At 45.6% G+C, this 17,768-nt stretch overlaps 1 protein-coding gene across 1 annotated transcript; it reads right to left on the bottom strand.

Annotated features, from left to right (window-relative positions):
- Window positions 1-2,885: 2,885 nt before the first annotated feature.
- Window positions 2,886-17,256, bottom strand: CD160 (CD160 molecule). The gene is made up of 5 exons (XM_040999057.1): window positions 17,203-17,256; window positions 9,642-9,951; window positions 7,455-7,781; window positions 5,045-5,182; window positions 2,886-3,159 (listed from the first exon to the last, which is right to left on the bottom strand). The coding sequence occupies exons 1-5, from the start codon at window positions 17,254-17,256 to the stop codon at window positions 3,131-3,133; spliced, it is 858 nt and encodes a 285-aa protein (XP_040854991.1). The 3' UTR covers window positions 2,886-3,130.
- Between the last annotated feature and the right edge of the window lie 512 nt (window positions 17,257-17,768).

Genomic DNA, 17,768 nt, shown 5'->3' with positions numbered 1-17,768 from the left:
AGCCTTTCTGTCACACCAATAGCTAGTCTTTCTCTGGTACTTCCCAGATAGGTTTTCCAAACCCATCTGTACTGGAGTTCAGCTGCAGAGAACTGCAGAATTGGGGAAAAGACAGAAGTGGAGATATAGCTGGTACCTCCAGCATCTTCAAAAGTTTCAGAGCTTATGAGTTGGAAGAACACAGAAGAAATAATCCTGCCATTAAAAAATGTTTTTCCTTGAAGTTCTCATCGCAGGTTCTCTGCATAAAGAAATGCAGGGACTCTAAAATGACGTTTTGCCTCTTGCCATGCTCCTTGACTCTTTTCTTATAACATTGTTTTATTAAAAGTAGTTAAGGGGTATAGACATGGCTTTTACTTATTTATTAAGCTTTATGTTGAAAGAGATTTTTTTACCCACTGGTTCACTCCTCAGATACCCTCAATGGGTCTAGAAGCCTAGCACTCCATCCAGGTCTCCCATATGGGTGGCAGCAGCCCGAGCTCTTGAGTCATCTTTCAGTGCTTTTCCAAGCATGCTGGCAGGGAACCAGATAGGAAGTGGAGCAGCCAGGACTCAAACTAGCGCTCATATGCGCAGGCATCATGTGACTGTGCTGTACCACAGGCCCAAGTCCAATGGCTGTTAATTAAAGAACTTTGTTCATCATAAAGTTTGTCAAAAATTGCTGTACAGGAGTTGAGCGTGTGCTTTTAGAATATGTTCTTTGAGGAGTACTGTACTCTAATAATTGGTCTTTCAAACTAGAAAGAAACTTCTGGGAGAAGAACTTTTTTCTCCAGCGAGTCTCACTTTGATTAAATGCGGTGCTATTCTGTTTTCATGAAATACACCAATCTTAACAAAATCAGCAGAGGATAACCTGTGTCCGGTCTAAATGACCAAACAGCTGGTCAAGGCAGGCTGCTGATGTCGGAAGGAAGATAAGTTTCAGGAAGAAAAGGGGCAAGACCTGGTATTCCAGGTATTTGAATGTTAGGGAAAGCCTGTGTGACCTCTCTGATCTTGCTGCTTACAAGGCTATCCTTTGGGAATTTGTGGTGACTAGTAGATGAGAACTCCCACTGAGTTTCTGAAGAGATGCCCACATGTTCTGATGCAGGGAGTTGGAGGAAAGTGTCACCTTGGGGGTAAATCCTAGCTTGGGGTATATAATGTCAGTGTTTTAGCTGTCCGTCTCTGCTGATTCACTCCCAAATGGCCACCGTGGCACAGCCTGGCCTAGGCAGAAGCAAGAGCCAGAAACATGATCAGGTCTCCAGCTTGGGTAGCAGAGGCCCAAGTACTTAAGCCATTTTCCACTGCTTTTCCAGGCGCACTAGCAGGAAGCCAGGGATCACAAGAGGAGGCTTAACTCGCTACTACTACTACTTTTACCTCTTTGTTTAAAAAATTGATTTTTTTTCCAAAGGCAGAGAGTTACAGAGAGAAAGAGAGGTCTTCCATCGGCTAGTTCACTGCCCAGCTGGCTGGATCTGAGACAGGCTGAAGCCAGGAGTCTGGAAGTCCATCTGGGTCTCCCACATGGTGGCAGGGGCCCAAGCACTAGGGCCATCTTCTGCTGCCTTCCCAGGTGCATTGCCGGGGAGCTGGTTTGGAAGCGGAGCAACTGGGACTTGAACCAGCTCCCATAGGGGATGCCAGAATGACAGGTGGCAGCTTGACACTTTATGCCACATTGCCAGTCCCCCCATTTATTTTTTTCTTAAGATTTATGCCCATTCAAGTCTTTAAATATTTAGTTTTTTACTTACTTTAAGGACAGAGTTATTGAGAGGGACAGACAGGTCTCCCATCCACTGGCTTAATTCCCTAAATGGCCACCATTGCCAGGAATGTCAGGATAAAGTCAGGAGCCTGGCGCTTCTGTGTCTCCCCAGCGGCTACAGGGCCCAAGCATGTGGGCCATTCTTTTTTCCCGTGGGTACCAGCGGAGAACTGGATTGGAAGTAGAGGAGCCAGGTCTTGAACCACCACCCATATGGGATACTGATGTTGCAGACAACAGCTTATCCTGTAGTGCTACAATACTGGCCTCCTGTTCAACTCTTTAATACTTTATCCATTTAAATTTCATGTTTTCAGAATATTGAAAAGTAAAATGTACAAGACCTATCTAACCATGTTTGGGTGAGATTTAATTAGAAACGATCTATAGGCAGAGAAAAGCTTTGGAGAGTTTAAGGTCAGAATTCACATGGCTCTGGTTTCTCCACCCAGAATCTCATTTGACCTTCAGAACCGTCCTGTGGAAACAAAGCAGTAGGCGATAGTGTGCTTCACTGATGAACAGGTAGCATCTGAAGGTGCGGTTTTCCCAAGGACATAAAACTGGTACATTGCAGACCAAAATTGGAAGTCCATCTGTTCAGCCTTCTCTCTCTCAATTTCCACAACCTAAGCCTCCTTCATTTAATCCTTGCCAAGGAGCACAGGTAAGACATCTGTTTGTTTTGGCGGCCTGCCAGTTAGCTGCACCCAAAGCTCCTGTGTTCCTGCATCTTGATTCATGTAACGGGCTCTGTTGTGAATAACCTGTCCCTTCTCCATGTTAGTATGACAGGAGGGCATCTATAGAGAGAAAGGAGGTTGTGTGAGTTTAGGAGTAGAGACTGATGTGAGCATTTATTTAAGAAAAGGACAAAGGACCAGAGGGGGTTGGTGAGTTGAAGCAGTTAAGGGGAATGTGCCCCGCTTCTGGCCTGCACAGGTCTTTCCGCAGTGCGTGTGGGTGCTGTTGAACACCCACGTCTTGATTTCCTCACTTTCATGCCAAGTCAGTCACTGGCTCTGGTGCTCTTTATCTCCTCCCTGTGTCTGCCTGTTTCCTCTCTCTTTATAGTGTTAATAAAATTTCAAAAAAAAAAAAATCAATGTTTTCATCGTGTTTGACTTATTTTACTTGATTGAAAGGCATAGGGAAGAGGCAGAGTTCTGCAGACGCTTGTTTGGTTCTTGGGCCCCTGGCCCGGGGCCACTGCCACAGAAGCTGCAGTGTTTCTTTGCAGAAGGAAGGGGAGTTTGCTTTGGCAGCACAAGGAGAGGGTCTCGGATTTCCAGGAGTCGCCCCACTTTGTGTTCCCTTCAGACTTGGCATATATAATGTCTCATGCTCTCTGTCTTCTGTTCATATCATGCTAGAAAAAGACCCCCAAGCTGTGAAAAGAAAAAAGTTTGTGTTATGGCTTCACAATTTGAAAAGCAGCAAAATACCTGATGTCACACGGAGGCTGGCCTCTCCCGGGCTGTGTGTGTGATAGGCCCACAGGACTGGAGGAGTGGAAGAGGAAAAGCAGGAACAGGTTATAAGTGTTGTGTCTGACTGGCTGAAGCGGCGGTTGTAATCCCAGGCCATCAGATACTGACGGGAGCGGAGACAACCCCAGGTGCCTCCTTGCTGCAAGGCTGGACGAAGACGAAACACGCCGCTCAAAAAGCCCAAGGTAGGTTTCCCTCTGTAACGCTGTATTGGCGTAGTGAGTCCAACCTGTTCTGTGAGATCAGCTTCCAGGAGCTGAGGGAAGCGTAGCAGTCCGGGATACTCCCTGATTTATGCGAAAATGTGATTTTCCTTCTGGGCCTGAGAAACATGGAATTGCTACTTGGCAGCACTACCTATGTAACCTTGAGTTGCAAGAAAAGAAAGGCAGCTCCTCCTGAGAACTGCTTAATCAAGTCCTTAGCTTTGATTTTGTTTAAATACAGGAAAAAACAAATAATTGGAGTCAAAAGTTCATTTTTTTTTTTTTTTTGGCCTAACTGGAAGAGAGGAAAGAACTCAGGTTTTGTTTTTTGGTAGAATTTCTTGGGAGTCAAATTTGGTTACAGGTAGCCAGCAGGTTGTGTGGCTAGTCCCAGGCTGCTCTGTTAAGGGTTTTCACTAGAGATGGCCAAGCAAAATTTATTTTACTGAAAACATAGTAGCATAACCATCTAAAGGAGTTTAGATTTAGTGAGGGGGGTGGGGAGGAGACCTTGATATTCTTGTTTTCTCCCACAAAGTAGCATAGTTTCACCTTGACAGGTCCAGATCAGGATGCTGTTTTCAATGGTTTGCAGGTTGGGGGTCAGGGCAGAGAGTGTTTTGCTAGTCCAGATTCTGAAACCTCAGAATGGGGAGGGTGTGAAAGAGGTTGTATTGGTGCCTGGCCTACTGAGTGTGTGACTGGGAATATGAAGTTTTAGAGTGAGAAGGACTGTATTCTTGTGAAGCAGGCAGCGTTTTCACTTCCTGGTGCCTGTTTCTTAATGAGTAATGGGGTGAAGGGTTGTTTGTATGTTAGGCATTACATCTGTAAAGTACCTGACTCATACAAGTTAACAAAGGCCTACTATAATCTGGTATGTATTGTCTTTCTGTTGAGTCAGACAAGATAAAAGCCCCTGAGTTTATAGAGCTTGCATTATGGTGGCACTCAAATAGTGGTTACCGATTTCAGGAATGCTAAGGGCAGGTGAAGACCTACATCAGTTACTTGTAACAGGAAAGAACATAGTGGCAGATTATTGCAAGTTCTAACTCTGTGGCTCTGTAAAGGGAAAACTCGATCAGTTTCTGGTTATGCAATGGGGAAACTGGCATGTGGGCTCAGGGGCTTGAGCTGCAAGTGTTCAATAGACTCATTGGCCTCTGTAGGGAGCGGCATTATTCAAAACCCAGCTGCAGATCAAGAATGTTGCCTTTTTTGCCTTCATGTAATTGCCAAAGGCCTGTTGCCTCAGGTTGTAGCCCTGAGTTCATACAGTGAGTAGAAGCAGCTGTATCCACCTGCCTCCCACAGGCTTTTCCAAACAAGTCTGACCTCCTACCCAGTGGAAAGTCTGATTCACCTGTCTTCCTCCAGAAGCCATTTTAGGACATTTTTAAAGTGTTGGTAAGCTGGTTTTACTCACCCTCATAGAGGTTTGAACTTCCCTGTGGACAGCCAGGGTTTAAGGGCATTTCCTCCTCCAACTCCTTTCAAGTCACCTCTTCCATAGTCAAGGTGGCATAGGTACAGTGCTGCCACTGTTGGGGACACTCAAGGTCCTCTGGACCTACCTGGAGGGACCGCCAGGCTGGTGAGCAGCAGCATCCAGACCTTTTCTTGCAGAAAGCCTGTGCTGAGAGAACCTTTGTTGTAGGGAAACTCAGGCTGTTGTCTTTGTTTCAGTCCTGTCACTGTCCAGTTGCCTGTCTCTGGTTCAAAGAGAATCAATAGATCAGGGAGGGTTTCGGAAAGCATTACCACCTCCTTTTGCATTGTCTCAGAACAACTCTTTGCGATTGCCAAGGATATCTCCTGGCGTAACTGATTGCCCAAGCAGGTATTTTAACCTCTTTGGGTGGTGGTGGTGATGAACTTAAGAAGCAATAAATAAGGGCACACCTACTGTGTGTCAGACGCTGAGGCTGCAGGTAGACTTGAATAAAGCACCGCCATAGAGATAACTGAAACAGCCTAATCGCTTTGGGTATGAGTACACCTAAATTCCAGCTTCAAGACATTTTCTGGAGAGGGTCAAGCCATTGGGCATGTGAAAATCTTGGAACTTAGAGGTCAGTGCCATGGTGCAGCACATTAAACTGCCATTTGTGGTGCCAGCATCCCCTATGGGCATTGCTTTGAGTCCCAGCTGCTCTATTTCCATCCAGCTCCCTGCTGTTGTGCCTGTTGTGCCAGCAGAGGATGGCCCAAGTCTTTGGGTCTCTTCACACATATAGAAAACTCAGAAGTTCCTGGCTTCAGAGCAGCCCAACTCTGGCTATTGCTGCCATTTGGGGAGCAATGGATGGAAGATTTCTCTCTCTTTCTCCTCTTGAGTCACTCTATCTTCAAAATGAAAGTAAAATAATTCCTTTTTTAAAATCTTGAAATTTAAAAAATCCTGAAATTTGGAATGGACATGGATTTTTATTAAACATACACTTAAATTATCCTCAAACTTGAATTACCACAGGACAATAACAGTTCCTACCTCAAAAGGCCATAGACATGAAATACAGTAATAACATCTAATGCCCATTACTTGAATGGAAACAATCAATGCTAGACATTATTTATTAGTATTGCCTGTTACCTGTCTGCTCTTACGAGTTTCCCTTGCCTAAAAGGAACCTGATTTCCACATTTGGGAGTTGTCCAAATGTCAAGTATGCTGGAGGACAAGAAAGATTTTTTTTAAAGGGGGAACTATCACAAGACAACTTTAGGACATGTCAGAGTATAAATTCCTGATTATAAAGAGCAAGGGCTGTGTTGTACTCAAGGCTTAGCTGAAATTGAAGATTTAGAATGAAATTACACTGAGTCTTCAGTGTCAGGTTTCCTAAAAACTGAGGCCACAGGCCATGTAAGCCTGATGCGTGGTGGTGATATGGATAAATTAGCATTTAGAAAGATGAGTCCGATGGCAGTTCAAGATGGATTGGAAATAGTATTTACAGCTGTGAACCGTTTATTAGGCACAGTACCAGGCTTTGTGGTAAATGAAGCAGATAAAATCTGAGACCCAGTTGGTGATCGCAAGGGACTCACCAGTTAGATAACCACTGGGACATTTTCAATGTGATGGCATAAATAACTTGATGATAACTTTGAAAGGAATATGTATGGGAAAGAACTAGAAGCACTAAGTGACTAACTGCATGAGGGGTAAGGAAAGAAGAAACCAAAGGTTTAACTGAATCATGGATAGAAATAGGGTGTTGAAAGGATAGTTCCGGTTGAATTTGAGGGGGATGACAGCATCTAAGAGCTAGGAGTTCATTGTCAGTGAAAATATTTACACTTAGGAATGAGGTTAAGGCTAGAGCTAGCGAGAGGCTCGAGCTAGAGCTAGCTTTGAGAGAAGTTGACTGAGCAGTTGCAAAGAAAGCACAGGTCTAAATCATGAGGATGGATGAGAACTTTGAAGAGTAGAAAAGGTTGAAGGGATGAGGAGTACTGTTGGAGAGTGCTCATGTTTCAGAGTAGGAGGCAGAAAGAAGTAGAAGAATAGGAAAGGGAGAGCCAAAGAGAACCAGAGGACTGTGAAGCAGGAGTTGGATGACAGAGTAGTCAGAGTGCAGAATGCAGTAGGCAAGTCAGTCAGGAGGAGTCCAGGAAGCAAGGGAGAGAATGCAAGTCAGCCTGGACAAGAGAAGGTTAAACGAACTGTAATCATAGGGGACCAGGAAGCCTGAATGCTAGACCTTTCTCTGCTCTTGCTGGCTGCTCAGAGAGTGGCACCACTCTGACTCTGTCTCCTGGTCCATAACAATGGAGTGGGCCTGTGGAAGCCGAAAGGAGGTGACCTCATCGTATATGCTTTGAGTCAAGACGGCATCAGCCAGCAGGAGTGTTGCAAAAGGACTGAATCATGAGGGAAGGAGATTATCTCTCCAGGACCTGAGGCATCTGCTCATGTCTCCAGACAACCGCCCTTCTCCCTGTCCCATGGGGTGGCCCCGGGGGCTCTGAGGAACTTACCTGAAACATGAACAGAGAAGAAATGGCCCTGAAATTTCCTGTCTGGATTCTGGCTGCTGGCACAGCACTGATAGGTCCCACTGTCTGATGGCATGACCGGGTGTATGGTGAACACCAGCTGAGATGGCATTTCACTGCGATTACTTATTCCCAGCTCACGCGGAAGTCTTAGCTGCTGCAAGCTAGTCTCGGGGGAACAGTGCAATGACTTGTCTTTGCACAAAAACACTACGATGCCCTCAGCCTCTTCCTTCGTGTGCCACAGAGTGCAGATTAACTTCAGCTGCTTTCCTTCCTGTTCAGCTGAGGCGATGATATGTACACATCCTGGAAGGGGGAGGGAAGGAATTACCCATGGAGGAGTTCCCTGGCTCCCACCATCACTGCTCCTTGTCCCTTAGACATCTGCCATGAGGCTTGACAATGACTGGCCCACAGGAGACACAGATAATGGCTGCTGTTGACTGAGTGACTTAGGCAAGTTAGTGAATTCCCTTGGTAGTAACTGACTGACATGGAAAATGAGAGCTAAGGAGAGATAAGATCCTTAGCTTAGAACTTCGATTCATTCATAGATTTCTTTGTTCCTGCATCTATTTAACAAATACCTCCAGGCATGCACTCTATCAAGCATGTTGCTGGGACCATGATGAATAAGCCGTGAGCCACACTTCCGAAAAGCTTACAGCCTGGTGTAAAGACAGAGTGGCATGAACCTACAACCCATTTCAGTCACTATTAGTGGAGGACTCCTAAGGCTTAGTCTGTCTGGAAGAATCAGGAAAGCTTGACAGAGAGGTTACTGTGGGAGTTAAGACCTGAAAGATGAGTAAAATTTGTCAAAAGGGTGCGGACCCAGTGTGGTAGCGTAGCAGCTAAGTCCTCATCTTGCACATGCTGGGAGTCCATATGGGTGCAGGTTCTAATCCCAGCAACCCTGCTTCCCATCCAGCTCCCTGTTTGTGGCCTGGGAAAGCAGCTGAGGACAGCCCAAAGTCTTGGGACCCTGCACCCACGTGGGAGACCCAGAAGAAGCTCCTGGATCCTGGCTTCAGATTGGCTCAGCTCTGGCTGTTACAGACACTTGGGGAGTGAATTAACTGACAGAAGATCTTCCTCTCTGTCTCCTCTCTGTATATCTGACTTTATAATAAAAATAAATCTCTTTTAAAAATGAAAAGGGTGAGACACAGGATTTGCAAACATCAGAAAAGATTGAAAATGCTAATGTGAACTGGTATGGAAACAGGAGAAAAAGGCTGGTGAAGGACCATTCATCTCCAAAGCCCAGGACTCTTTGATGGTGCCGGTTAGCATTGTCTGAAAACATTCCATAGCCAGATGCAGAAGTGGTGTTCGCTTAACCACTGGGTGCCTTGGCCCTTCTGATACTCTGGTTCATTGATCCCCACCACCTCATTTGATTGTATAGTTCCTATTTTACGGTCCATGGCCATGCCCTCTCTCATCTCCATCCTTGGCTCCCTCAGCTCCACTCCATTAATCAACCTTGTTTAAATCCGACTGTCTGCTTAAAGCTTAGGAGATGGATGTTGAGGCAGGCTGAAAACCTATGACTTGTTTTCCCTTGAAAGACTCTGTCTGCCACACACAGTGCACTAGGGTCACTCATAGGAAATGTTTGCGGCAGAGACAGGGATGGCTCCCAGAGCCATTAAACAACCTCCGCTTGAACAAGTGGCTTGTGGCCTACACTCTGTGTGAGGGGGGCCTAGCCATTCATTCACTCAGAAATAGCTTACGTTTTATTGCTACTCTCCAAAGGAAACTTCTAAAGAAGGTCTTTTATTATTTTAGCAATAGAGGCAGGTATCCCTTCTTACATTTTATAAATAAACTGAGGCACAGAGAAGTTGGTTAAATGGATTGATAAAGCTGACAAAGACTAAAGTACCTGGATCTTGAACCTGAATTTCAAACAGTAGAGTAAAGGCTTGAAGGAATCTTAGGAGGAGGTCTGGGTTACCAGGGTCTTTGCATCCCCTAGCAGGGGCAGAATGTCAGAGCAATGGTAGTCATTTTAACAAAAACAAGGGATGCTAGTCTTTACTCTTTCATCGGCATTAAGAGTGGATTCTTTTCCTTCCCACTGAGAAAAAATCATGGGATCCCTCCCCGTGAGCCCGGGATGTTCTCTGATGGTACTCCCCTGGGTGCCATCCTCACCTCCGGGCTGTATGTCCACAGTTGCCAGCAGGATGGCCAGGATGTAGCAGGCTTTGCCAGGTGTCATTGGGATCCTGTACGTTGTCAGTAGCCCAAGGAACTCGAAGCAAATGTTGGCTCCACTGGTGTCCTTGACTTCACTGTCCTGATAGCACAGCAGGATGCACTGGACAAAGCTGTGCCAGGCTCCAGGACCATCTGCCTGTTCCAGGCACTGGTTCAGTTGGCCAAAGGATGATAGAATTGGAGGAGAACTTGGGTGTGAGAGTCCAGCTGGCTTGGAAGCTGACAGCAAATCAGGTGAGGTGTGCTGGGGAGAAAAGAGGCGATAGCAAGAGGTATAATAAACCGTGAAAGGTTCTGTTTTTATGTGATCGGTTTCTTAAATTGGATTGCTGGATCACAGAATGTGATCATTAAAATATTTCTGTACTATTGTCAGTTTCCTCTCTGAGAAGGTTTTGCTGACGTTCAAACGCTTACCAAGATTGCTTGCTACGCACCTTCACTTGTGCCCTTGTGAGTGCTGGATCTGAGCTGTGATTTGACATTTTTTGCCAGCCTGATAGATGAACATTTAGATCCCACTTGTCTAGTTTTGCGTTTCTTCCACTAGTGAGATTCAGAATCTTTTCATGTGTTCATTGGCCATTAGTATTTCATCTTCTACATTGCATGTTCATATTGTTTGCATTTTGAAAGAGAGAGAGGGCTCATCTGCTGGCTCACTCTCCAAATGCCTTCAACAGCCTTTGCTAAACCCAGGGAGCCAGGAGCACAACCCGGGTCTCCTTCATGGATGGCACAAACCTAATTAATAGAGCCATCACCTGCTGTCCCCCTGCCCAGAACATACGTCAGCATGAAGCTGGAATTGGAGTGGAGGCAGGGATTGAGTACAGGCAGTGACATACCAATTGGCATCTTAGTTACTAGGCTAAGCACCTGCCGCTGCATTTCCTTAAAATTAATTTATTTTTACTGGAAAGTCAGATATACAGAGAGAAGGAGAGAGAGAGAAAGGTCTTCTTCCACTGATTCACTCCCAAGTGGCTGCAATGGCCAGTGCTGAGTTGATACGAAGCCAGGAGTTTCTTCTGGGACTCCCACGCGGGTACAGGGTCCCAAGACTTTGGGCTGTCATCGACTGCTTTCCCAGGCCACAAGCAGGGAATTGGATGGGAAGCGGGGCCTTCAGGTCATGAACTGGTGCCCATATGGGCTCCCAGCAAATGCAAGGTGAGGACTTTAGCCACTAGGCTACCATGCCAGACCCCAACCCTAGCTTTTTTTGTTTGTTTGTTAAAATTTATTTATTTACTTATTATTATTACAAAGTCAGATATACAGAGAGGAGGAGAGACTGAGAGGAAGATCTTCTGTCCGATGATTCACTCCCCAAGTGAGCCACAACGGCCAGTACTGCAAGCTGATCCGAAGCTGGGAACGTGGAACCTCTTCCAGGTCTCCCACACGGGTGCAGGGCCCCAAGGCTTTGGGCCGTCCTCGACTGCTTTCCCGGGCCACAAGCAGGGAGCTGGATGGAAAGTGGGGCTGCTGGGATTAGAACTGGCACCCATATGGGAACCCAGTGCATGCAAGGCAAGGACTTTAGCCACTAGGCCAGGCCGCTGGGCCCTACCCTGGCATTTTAAAAACGTATCAACTCTTAGGAGCTTTCTAAATCAGAGATAGTAACCTAGCTGTCACTTTTTAAAAGAATTTTTATTTTAGTTTGATGTTGTTTACATAATTGACAAGAATGCAGGCCCATGAGGACCACTGGAGGATAGGGGGAGTCAAGGTTTGGGGGAAGTTGAGTGGGGCAATTGCTTCCAATTTTCCTTTTCTCTTGTACCTGAGGGTTGGGAGTGGAGAGGGAGGGGACTCTTTCCAGCTGCCAAACTACATCAGAACCCTCGGGATGAGAATGTCCGCTTGATATCATATTAGAAACCCTGATTTGGGCCTGGTGCTATGGCCTAGTGGCTAAGTCCTTACCTTGCATGCACCAGGATCCTATATGGGTGCCAGTTCATGTCCCAGTTGCTCCACTGGCCATTCAGCTCCCTGCTTGTGGCCTGGGAAAGCAGTAGGGGACCCCGCATCCACAAGGGACACCCAGAAGAAGCACCTGGCTCTTGGCTTAGGACTGGCTTAGCTCAGTGAAGCAGTGGATGGAATAACTTACTCACTGTCTCTTCTTCTCTTTGTAAATCTGCTTTTTCAATAAAAATAAAAACAAATCTTTAAAAAAAAAAAAAAGAAACCCAATGTGGAAAAGAATGTTCTGAGGATATTGCTTGAAAGGTTTTGGGAATTCTGAGATGATGTTCAGTTCATTGCTCCAAGGTTGAGAAAACCCTTCCAAGGCCCACTGGCTGGCAGAATCCACCCTAGTGCAACCACTGCCCAGACGCTTGCTGCTACAGCTCAGCCAGGAGAGCTGTCCAACCCAGTCTGCTCACCTTCTGACATGGCACTCGGCATAAGTAAAGGCCCTGCCTGCAACTCTGGCATCCCGTAGAGGTGTGGCTCAGGAACCCGGGCTCCTGCCACTGATTGGTTGAAACTCAGGTGAAAATCCTGGCTCCTGGCGTAGTTCTGTCGCAGTCCCACCTGCACCCACATGGGAGATCCGGAAGAAGCTCCTGACTCCTGGCTTCAGATTGGCTCAGATCCTTCTGCTGCGGCTCCTTAGGGAGTGAATCAGCGCATGGAAGAGCTTCCTCTCTGTCTCTCCTTCTCTCTGTATATCTGACTTTGCAATAAATAAAATAGATAAGTCTTTTTAAAAAAATGTTAAAATTTCTTTCATTCTCATCTCCTTATTTATGTGACCATTGTCTGTCAACACAAATATCTACTGAAAAATAGAAATATAATTGATATTGAAGCTTTGTAAACTTTAGTAAAAGTACATTGACCCAGTTACAGAATTAAGATTTTTAAAAGGCAATTTATCACTTTAAGGATGCACAGAAGGTTAAAGTATAATGTTTAATAATTGTCTGCTGAAATAGTTTGTTGGACGATCATGTGCTAATAAGAGTGCGTTTTAAAATATTGATAAGTTTGTTGCCAAAGTTTAATTTGTTGCCAAATTAAAAAAATTAGAAAACCTCTAATTTCAGTTTACTGCTTTCATTGAATAGATATATGTCTGGATAATTAAAAATATTCCCAATCGTAGAATAAATCACATTAGTTTGTGTGACAGATGAAATTTTAAAAGAAAAAATAATTCCAATTCAAATATATTAACCAAATATATAAATCAAAACAGGCCAAACTAATCAATGGAAGCACAGATTGAACTTCCTTGTTAAATGGAACTGGTTAAATCTGCTTGGGAAGCCTGCATCCCATACCACAGTATCCTGTTGAAGTCCTGGCTATTCCACTTCTTCTTCTTCTTTTTTTTTTTTAAGATTTATTTATTTTTATTGCAAAGTCAGATATACAGAGAGGAGGAGAGACAGAGAGGAAGATCCTCCGTCTGATGATTTATTCCCCAAGTGAGTGCAACGGCCGGTGCCATGCCGATCCGAAGCCAGGATCCAGGAGCTTCTTCTGGGTCTCCAATGCGGGTGCAGGGTCCCAAAGCTTTGGGCTTTCCTGGACTGCTTTCCCAGGCCACAAGCAGGGAGATGGATGGGAAGTGGGGCTGCTGGGATTAGAACTGTTGCCCATATGAGAGCCTGGCGCGTTCAAGGTGAAGACTTTAGCTGCTAGGCCACGCCACTGGGCCCCCTCCAGTTCGAATCCAGCTTCCTGCTAATGGGCAGCCTGGGAGGTGGCAAGTTATGCATCAGGAATTTCAATCCCAGCAGCCACAGGAGAAATCTAGAATGAGTTCTAGTCTCCTGGTTTTGGCCAGGCCCAGTTCTGGCTGTGGCAGGCATTTAGGGAATGATCTTCGTTTCTGCCTCTGCCTTTCAAATAAAAAAAGAAAAGAAAGTCAATTGTAAGAATGGATTTAAGGAAATCTGCTATATACACACAGCATATGCACATACTCACATATGTTTGAAATATTAGTATGTAAGGGTTAAAAATTGAGGAATGGGAAAAGATGAATTTAATATTAAGCAAAACAAAGCTGGCATACCTTTGTTAATATCAGACAAAAAGAAAAACATCTTTTTGGCAGAAAAGATTTCTAAGAAGTAATAAAAGATTCAATTAACCGAGACAATATAGTTATAATCTCGTATATGTTAAGTGAAAAAAAACTATGTAAGTCAAAAATTGAAAAAAAAAATGTGGTAAGGAACGGAAACCACGGGAAAATCCACAGTAATAACTTCTTTCTCAATTACTGGCAAATCAAGCAGATGCACACACAAGGGGGGAGAGGCTTACAGAACAGACAAATTAACCTCACCAACACACGGACATGTATGGAGAACACAGACTCCTTTCAAACAAATGTGGAAAATTATAAACTAGATCAGGACTAGCCAATCAAGCATGTCTGAAAGAACCCGTTCCTGAGGGCCCCATTCTCTGCCATTACGCAGTTAGCTTAGACGCCAACAACAGACACGTCAAAATCCCATTTTCCATAAGCTGCTTCCTCGCTGCCCATCACTCGTCAGCGGCTGGTGCAGGGGAGGGCGCATGAGTTAGACTGCACTTCCTTGGTGCCCACATGGACAGCACGTGGGCACCTACAAGTGGAGAATACATCTGAGAAAGCTACCACCTACCACCTCCCACCATCTTTGATAGAAATTATTGAAGGGGCGAGGAGCGCTACTGAGCCCAAAGGATGATGATATTGAAATACAAGACACGCGAGCTGCTGAAGAAGGTCGGGAAAGTGGGAAAAAAATGAAAAGGAAATTGGTTTGACACTTGACATTTTTTTCTTTAGAGCCAGTTATACTGTTAGATTTAATTGTAGATTATGTTAACATAACTTTAAGATTGTTGGTGCCTTTTTATTTGGTTTTCAACTTACAGAATAAAGCTAAAGGCATAACGTGGATCACTTCAATAGTGTTGTAGCACAAATACATGACAATGAACAAATGTAAACATACCTGGAAAGGTTCAGGGAATTAGAGTCTGAGGACAGGACGAGACAAGCCTAATTGTGATTTCCCCAGTTTTCAGAGGACAGTAAAAATCGTGCAGAACCTACTTGTAAAAATCATAGCAAGCAATAAAGGTGTGTGTGTTCTCTTTTTCCCATGCAGCTTCCTGCTTGTGGCCTGGGAAAGCAGTCGAGGACAGCCCAAAGCCTTAGGATCCTGCACCCGTGTGGGAGACCTGGAAGAGGCTCCTGGCTTCTGATTGGCTCAGCTCCAGCTCTTGTGGCCGCTTGGGGAGTGAATTAGTGGACAGAAGATCTTCCTCTCTGTCTCTGCTCCTCTCTGTATATCTGTGTTTCCAATAAAAATAAATAAATCTTAAAAAAAAAAAGTGGCAAGCTATGGGAGGGTCCCTGCAGTGCGAGGGAGGGGTGAGGGGATACAGTGTCTATTTCTTCTGCATATTATATACTTAATGCACACTGTACTCCAGTGTATGACTCTTCTGACTACTCAATATCGTATCTTTTTTTTTAAAGATTTATTTATTATTTTGTTTGGAAAGGCAGATGTACAGACAGGGGAAGAGACAGAGAGGAAGATCTTCTGTCCGATGGTTCACTCCCCAAGCGGCCACAAGAGCTGGAGCTGAGCCAATCTGAAGCCAGGAGCCTCTTCTGGGTCTCCCACGCAGGTGCAGGGTCCCAAGGCTTTGGACCGTCCTCAACTGCTTTCCCAGACCACAAGCAGGGAGCTGGATGGGAAGTGGAGTCACTGGGATTAGAACCGCCGCCCATATGGGAATCCCAGCATGTTCAAGACGAGGACTTTAACCACTATGCTATCGCGCCAGGCCCTCAAAATCATATCTTAGTAAAATCAGTCCCATCTTCCTTTTTAAAAAAAAGATTTAATTATTTTTTTATTGAAAAGGCAGATTTGCAGAGAAAGAGAGAGAGAGAGAGATCTTCCATCTGCTGGTTCACTCCCAGTGACCTCAATGGCTGGAGCAGAGCCAATCCTAGGCTAGGAGCTTGAAGTTTCCAGGTCTGCACATGCAGGTTCGCTAGGGCTTGGGTCATCCTCTGGTGTTCTCCCAGGCCATGAGCAGGAAGCTGGGCAGGAAGTGAAGTAGTCGGGATTAGATCTGGCACCCATATGAGATGCTGGGCAGAGGCTTAGCCTGCTATGCCATCACACTGGCTCCCACTCCCATCTTTTATTGCCACCTTTCTTCTGTTAAGAGCAGGGGCTGGTGTCATGACATAGTGGAGCTAAGCCGCTGCCTGCAGCCCAGGCATCTTGTATAGGCACCACTTTGTGTCCCTGACTGCTCTTCTTCTGATGATGCCCCTGCTTAGGGGCTGCGAGGACAGTGGGGCATGACCCAAGTGTTTGGGCCCCTGCACCTTCATGGGAGAGCTGAAAGAAGCTCCTGGCTCCTAGTTTCAGATCAGCCCAGCTCCAGCCGTTACAGCCTTTTGGGGAGTGAACCAGCAGGTTGAAGACTGCCCCTTCTCTCTTTTTCTCTCTTTATTTGTAACTCTGCCTTTTAAATAAAAGAGGGAGAGGAAGACAAAGAGAAGGCAGAGTCCTGATTGTTTTGAGGGGTGGGGGGAAGACCCAAATGGGCGGAGACAGCTTCTCCCCACTGTCTGCAAGTTGGGCTTGGGCTAGTTAGATGTTCCCAGGGGAATATCGGTTCTGAGGGCACAGTGAAACCTGAGGGGACAGTGTGGAAACAGCCCCCTGCAGGATTCCTTCATACTCTCGCACCTGTTTGATACCCTGGCTCCATCCCTGTGCTGCAGCCAAAGGAAGATACGGGTCATCCAAACACGAGCTGCTCTGCAACTGCACAAACCTGCCCACGGTCTTTGCTCCTGAGTGTCTTCATTTTTGCTGTGCCAGATAAACTATCATCCCGTACACTCTAGTCAATTGTCCTACTGGAGGGCAAAACCACAATAAAATAGGAAGGAAATGAAAGCCAGGAATAGAAAGAAAAAATAATGATAAAGTTAAGTATAATAAAAATCTATGAGCTATTTTTTTTGTATTATTCAGCGCTAAAACTTAGAAAAGCTAGCCAAAATAAACAGCTTTCTATGGGAATACCAGTGACCAAAATGGACTCAAAGAAAGAAACTGAAAAAGGCAATAACCACAGAGTAACCTCTTCTACTTCTTTCCTTTCTTTTCTTCTTATCTTCTCCCTTTTTCAGATTTATTTATTTGAAATACAGAGGAAGTTTAAGAGGGAGGGAGAGAGTTCCTTCATGCTCTGGTTGAACCCCACAAATGCTACAACAGCCAGGGCTGCACCAGGCAGAAGCCAGGAACCAAGAACTTCACCTTGGCCCGTGCATATTCCCAGGCATGTTAGCAGGGAGCTGGACTGGAAGCAGAATAGCCAGCACTCGGATCAGCGTTCTGATGCGGCAGGCCAGTGAAAGCTGCCGTGTAACAATGTCAAGGTCCCACAGGAATCCATTCCGATGATGCCGCGGCACCTTACTCACCTTGTGCCCACCTCCACTTTTTAAATGTGCCATCACCTTTTCATACTGCCACATTGGGGACCAGGCTTCTGACACATGTGCCCACGGGGGACAAACCACATCCAAGCAGGTCCCAGGGCCTTCCCTAGCCCCCCTCTCCTGCTCCCGGTCCTCTGCTGTCACACCCTCAAGCAGCACTATTCTCCAACAAAATGTCCTGGTAACTCCTGCACCCATACACTGAATCTTAAGTGACTTGTTTCATGTCTAGCTACAAGGCATTCTTTGATTTGAAGAGAAAGCTAAGGACTGCCGTGATTCATTCAGCCCAAGGTCATGGTTGAAAAGCCCAGATTGTAGGCCCAGTCTGTTTATGTCCAATGCTAGTCCTAAGAACAGTCATGTGACTTGGCTCCCAGGTCAGATGCAAAATTCAACCTTCGATAAAATGGGCACATCCTGCCAGCACTTTGTGAGCATCTATGCGGGACTGGGCACGCAGGGGCACTGACCTCTGGATCCCCTGCGTAGTGGACCAGGGCTGGAGTTTAGTTTTGATGAGACACTGTGTTGTTGTTTAATCTGTC

Source organism: Ochotona curzoniae, unplaced genomic scaffold, assembly GCF_017591425.1.
Source record: "Ochotona curzoniae isolate NIBS_2020 unplaced genomic scaffold, NIBS_Ocur_1.0 scaffold_1037, whole genome shotgun sequence".
Classification (NCBI taxonomy): Eukaryota; Metazoa; Chordata; class Mammalia; order Lagomorpha; family Ochotonidae; genus Ochotona; species Ochotona curzoniae.
This window is presented reverse-complemented; position numbering and strand designations above follow the sequence as displayed.

Bases quoted from the DNA above. Each gene is read 5' to 3' on its own strand.
- CD160 (XM_040999057.1), bottom strand. From the start codon at position 17,256: ATGTGGCAGTATGAAAAGGTGATGGCACATTTAAAAAGTGGAGGTGGG. The intron at 7,782-9,641 runs GTGAGGATGGCA...TCCCCCTTCCAG, and splicing joins TGTGGACATACAGCCCGGAG to GATGTGTACATATCATCGCC. The intron at 5,183-7,454 runs GTAAGTTCCTCA...TCTTTGAACCAG, and splicing joins CTTCTCTGTTCATGTTTCAG to AGACAGGCAACTGGACAGTG.